The sequence below is a fragment of the Marmota marmota genome, unplaced genomic scaffold (assembly GCF_001458135.2).
Source record: "Marmota marmota marmota unplaced genomic scaffold, marMar, whole genome shotgun sequence".
Lineage (NCBI taxonomy): Eukaryota > Metazoa > Chordata > Mammalia > Rodentia > Sciuridae > Marmota > Marmota marmota.
In genome coordinates this window covers 21,132,193-21,137,444 of record NW_026000221.1, presented here as the reverse complement: position 1 = coordinate 21,137,444, position 5,252 = coordinate 21,132,193, and the positions used below count along the sequence as shown (strand labels likewise).

At 49.2% G+C, this 5,252-nt stretch overlaps 2 protein-coding genes across 2 annotated transcripts in view; one reads left to right on the top strand and one right to left on the bottom strand.

The window, feature by feature from the left end:
- LOC107144670 (ADP ribosylation factor like GTPase 2 binding protein) overlaps nucleotides 1-2,481 on the top strand; it is a 7,960-nt gene extending 5,479 nt beyond the window's left edge. The window contains exons 4-5 of the mRNA XM_015488478.2: nucleotides 224-320; nucleotides 1,021-2,481. Coding sequence (XP_015343964.2) covers nucleotides 224-320; nucleotides 1,021-1,122 — 199 coding nt within the window. The 3' untranslated portion in view covers nucleotides 1,123-2,481. The remainder of the gene's footprint in view (nucleotides 1-223; nucleotides 321-1,020) is intronic.
- Nucleotides 2,482-3,951: 1,470 nt separating this feature from the next.
- Nucleotides 3,952-5,252, bottom strand: part of LOC107144833 (plasmolipin) — a 21,731-nt gene continuing 20,430 nt past the window's right edge. Inside the window, exon 4 of the mRNA XM_015488677.2 lies at nucleotides 3,952-4,858. Within this exon, the coding sequence (XP_015344163.1) occupies nucleotides 4,742-4,858 (117 nt within the window). The 3' untranslated portion in view covers nucleotides 3,952-4,741. The remainder of the gene's footprint in view (nucleotides 4,859-5,252) is intronic.

Genomic DNA, 5,252 nt, shown 5'->3' with positions numbered 1-5,252 from the left:
TTTTTTTTTTTTTTAGAAAGAGAATTTTTTAATATTTATTTTTTAGTTTTCGGCGGACATAACATCTTTATTTGTATGTGGTGCTAAGGATCTAACCCAGCGCCACATGCATGCCAGGGAGCACCCTACCGCTTGAGCCACATCCCCAGCCCTCTGCACAAAATCTTGAAGTGACATGTGTCTGGCCATTCATTCCTGAAGCCACCATCCTTTGCTTTTCCAGGCATCATAAAGATGAAGTGGCTGGTGACATATTTGACATGCTGCTCACATTTACGGATTTTCTGGCTTTTAAAGAAATGTTTCTGGACTACAGAGCAGTAAGTTATGACTGCCTCTTTATCTAGCCACCCTGAATCATTTAGGAAGTTCCAACTAGAAACCATCTCCCACGTTTCCCTGATCATTGCCCCTTAAAACTGGCCAGTATCAGTAGAGCGGCTCACATAGTGTGTCAGTGGAGGGAGCTGGTAACCACTGGCCAGACTGTGTTTTGTTTATTTGTTTGTTTGTTTGTTTGTTTTGGCACTGGGGAATGAACCCAGGGGCCCTTGACCACTGAGCTACATCCCCAGCCCTTTATGAATTTTATTTAGAAACATAGTCTCCCTAAGTTGCTCAGGGCCTCACCAAGTTTCTGAGGCTGGCTTTGAACTCACAATCCTCCCACCTCAGCTTCCTGAGCTTCTGGGATTACAGGCCTGAACCGACTGGCCAGAGCCTTTTCGTGTTTGGCTGAAACAGAACCTTTGAGTCCCTAAATACGCAGGACAAAAACCAAAGCACTGGTCTAATCCTGTCTTAATGTAGGCTCTTTATAAGAAAAATATTTTCCAGTGAAGAGGGGAGCATTTTTAAAGAGTGCCCAGGGCTGTAGTTGAGCAGAAATACAGAATAATCTGCTTTACATCCCTGTGCCCCCTCCCCCCACCCCCTCTCCCTGTACCATAGGCAGGGTCCTGAGCCAGAAAGGCTGCTTCCTGTTGCTTGCTCCTTGAAACTGTTTCCTTTTTCATGCAGGAAAAGGAAGGCCGGGGACTGGACTTAAGCAGTGGCTTAGTGGTGACTTCATTGTGCAAATCGTCCTCTATGCCAGCTTCCCAGAACAATTTGAGGCACTAGGTCCCATCTCCAGGCAATGAACAGGAACATTCTGGATGTCACCAGTCTGACAGACTCAGAGAGACTACAGCTAATGACGACAGAAGAGTCCATCTCAGAAAGACTCTGTTCTGCAGCCCTTGGTTTGTGTTAAGTATTGACAGGTCAGAAACAACATGACCGGACCTTTGGACCCACTTCTCCTGACAAGCCGTTTTGTATTAGTGTTCTTCCCCTCCCCACCTAGTCACCTCTCAGGTGCTTGGGTCAGGCCCCTCTGATCAGGCCCAGGTCAGCCGTTCCACCTGGGAGCCTTTCCCTGGTACATGTTGGTGTGCATAACCACAACCACGAGCCCTCCTCTTTCCAGCAGGCTTTGCATGAGTCCTTTGTGCACTCACTGCTCTTTTTTACATGGGACATAGTTTCAGTCCTTCACCCTCAATGGGGTTTTTGTTTGGGAGTATTTATCTAGGGAGCTACTGGAGCCAGCTGCCTGTCCTGCGATTTCTGTGTCTCCTCTGATCACAGCTTGTGCTGGCTGTGGGGTCAACCAAGAGAGATGTCCTTTACCTAAAAGCTACGTGTGAAAGTCAACTCCCAGTCTTAACATACATGGTCCTTATAACACTGTCTTCTGTTGGTCCTGATATAGTCCCACTGTTTCTAGAAGTCTCTTTCAAGCATTATTTTTGAAAAATATTTTTATAGATGAATACTCAGGCAAACTTAGTGGATATGATCTTGGAACTTCCATGATTATCCACCTAAAGATCAAAGTATTATATGCTATGTGCTTTTTAGTCATTAGTGCTGTAAAGATAAAAATGCTTTTCATGTTGGTGCACCTGTTTCAGCAGCACCAGAGAATGTCTGCTGTGTGCTGGAACAGGCTGAAGCAACCCTGCGTCATGGCATGTCAGGTGTGTTGTGCATGTTGGCTTAAAACCCTTTCTGTGTAAGCCAGTTGTTTGGTTTTTTTATTAGGGTAGGTAAAGACTCTGCGATTTCTTCTTCCCGTCACAATCTCCTGCCAAGATGGTGTTCACTGGTCTAGCTCAGCATGAGGAGGAGGCAGTGGACAGCTTTACTGTTCGTGTGTCAGCTTTGGTTTACTACATTGTTTAGTTTAGTACTGACAGAGAACTTATGTATCACACATCCCTGGAAAGAAGGAAAAAACAGTTCAGTTCCCCTGTGTACTTTTTTTATTTTACTTTTTATAGTGAAAATAAGAATCTGTGCTGACTTTTCACTTATCTTCTGGTTTTAAAGGATGAGCTATAAGCTGTGTGTTTTTCTGTACTAATGTGTCGTTTATTACTTTTTGTACCATGAGTAAAATTTGAGGTGTTTTGCAAGAACCATCATTCTAAACAAGTTGTGTCCTCTACTTATTTATTACTGATGTTTTGTAATACTGGGGGTCAGGCCCAGGGCCTCACACATGCCAGTCAAGGTGCTCTGCCACTGAGCTACATGCCCAGCCCCCATCCTCTCTTTAATGTGGCCACTGCCATCCGGTTATTATTGCTTTGGTCCTTCTAAACTAAAGGCACTCCCAGAACCAGCTTTTTAAATGCCACCTCTCCTGGGCCTGCTTTTCCTTCCTCCTCTTTTAAGTAGGACCACCCACCACGGGCCAGGCATGTCGGAAACCCGTGGTAGGATCTGGTGGTCCTAGCTGAGAAGCGCAAATGGACAAGTCCAGAGATGAAATCATGGAAAATGAGAAGAAAAGCAAACTGTTCTTTTCAGTCTTTCCACTCAGAAAAAAGCAAGCCCGGTGGAGCTTAAGTCAGCTTGCTGATTTCTTTTCAAATAAATTAGAAAAAAATTAAAATGAACTAGAAATCGGTCCACATAGAAACTTAGACTGTGATGTCCCAATCCTCCTCGACGGGGCTCGGCCCTGGCCTGGAGTGAGAAGACTGACGTTCTGGTCCAGCCCCAGAAGAGGGCCACACACCCCTCTCCCTGAGGACTCCTCACCCCTAGGTCAACAGTCACCAAGCTGCAGTCTGTAACGTTCCCCCTGAGACAGGCTGTGTTTTAGAGTATCAGACCTGACAGGAGGGTGGACTGTAGCTGCCTAGTGTTTCATTTTCTCTAAGCTTCAAAATGGCTTGCTCTTCCTTAAAATCAAACTCATCTTACAGCTTCATCCTGGCATGATTATAATTTACTATTCAAACTCCAGCAACCTGAGAGTAGTAATATACTGGGTCATCAAGCCTGACCCTCATCCCTCAGCCAGAGCTGCTCCTCCACAGCTGCTTGGACTAGCTACCTTTTAATTGTTGCCAATTTCTTTAAAAAGGGCCAAAGGGCACTTAGAAAAAGCCTTTGGCCTGTCACCCAGGGGATGTTCCCTTAAAATGTTAGGAAAATAAGCTCCAAAGGACCCAACTGCCATCCTCTCTGCCGTCCACCAGCTCTGAGTATGTAGCACGGCCAGCCACTGCGACATCCTCTCTGGGCTTCCTAGACTTTTGAGGTAGGTGGCATTAAAATTACTAAACTTGGCGCTTTTTTTTTTTTTTTTGGCTTTTGCAGTGTGGTCCTGGGGGTCAAACCCAGGCTCCACAAAGGCAGAGCCAAGCCTCCAGCCTCTAGGACACTTTTAAGAACAAAAGGGCGGGCTATGAAACCTGTGCCCAGACAAAGGGCACAACCAGAACTGCTCCGGCAAAGCAGTCAGGAAGCATGGGCAGGGTCCCTTGGGACATTAGTTGGCAGTACTGAGTGGCTCCTCAGCTGGAGCTGCCCTGTGACAGGCACATCCTGGAACCTTGGCACAGTCTTAACCTGCAGCTTCCTGGAGTTTACATTGACAACCATGAGGCCCCGTTGTTTCCAAATAAGTTCTGTCTTTATTTTTGTAAAAAAAACAAAAGTCTCCACCAACCACATGACAACTCTTCAGGAGAGGTCCTACTTCCCTCCCTCTGCCATGTCCCATGTGCCTAATCAACAGCGTGGGGGGAAGTGGTCACTGGGTGTCAGCTTTTCCCAAAGGGAGAGTTACAAATGAGGGCTTGGGCCAAGGAGGGCGCCTGGAGAGGTTTGTCATCAAGAAATCGCCTGGAACCTATTTGCGTTGAATAACCAGGACGTCTGGAATCAGCTCTTCCTATGTCTCCCAACAGGTGACATGTTGGTTTGGGGAAGGGGATCAGAATTGTGTTTTAAGGAGTCAGAATGGTTTGTGGGCTTGCTCAGCGCGCCTGCTCACAACGAGGGTACACAGGTGTGGCTTGTTAGCTTACGGCTATGGCGCCGCCGGCCACAGAGCTGGAGCCTGTTAGTGCAGTTAGTGCTGGTGCGCAGGGTGGGCCCAGCCGGCCTCGCACGCTGAAGTCCTCGGAAGACAAGGCGAGACAGCGAGAGCCCCTCATCCCCCGTCACCTTCTGCTGAATAAGGGGGATGGGGAGGAGCTCAGCCGTGGGCTCTTGCCAGCCACATGCATGTGGCCTGTTCCCTAGGAGTGCTGGGAGCACTTGGTCTCTGGGCAGGGAGAGCGGCTAGCACAGTCCCGCCGGCCGACTCTCGCAGGGCTCCAGGCTCAGGTCTGCTGATGGCCCTGTACTGCGTCCCAGCGGCAGCTCGGCCAGCCAGGGCAGGCCAAGGCACAAGGGTCTAGGCGTAGCCACCAGCCACCTGACTGGTAGCTGCGTTGCTGCCCACTCCTCGCCAGGCCTGGAAGCTGAAGAAGGCGCTGGCTCCGTAGGCGATCATCACCAGACTGGCAAAGAACTGGAGGGAGAAAGGTGGTAGGTGGCCGGTCAGCACAGCACTGGGAGCTGCAGGGTGACCGTGACACCAGCACATGGGTCTCCTCAGATGCCCCCTCATCCAACCAAGCAAGTCTGGCAGCCATGGCCCCTCGTCCTTAGGCCCATTGGACAGCCGGGGCAGGGGAGGCCAACAGGCACTCAAGCATAGGAAAAGGTCATGTCAGACGGGGCTCTGGCCACGGCGAACCTCGACCTGCACAATGTGCCCAGAGTGACTGTGAGGGAGGGCCACTGGACACCTAGCCAGGCATTTAGTTTTAAAAAGGTAACATTCAGGTGGGTGGTAGAGCTCAGTGGTAGCGTGCTTGCCCAGCACGCTTGAGGCCCTGGCTGTGAGACCTAGCACTGCGGGG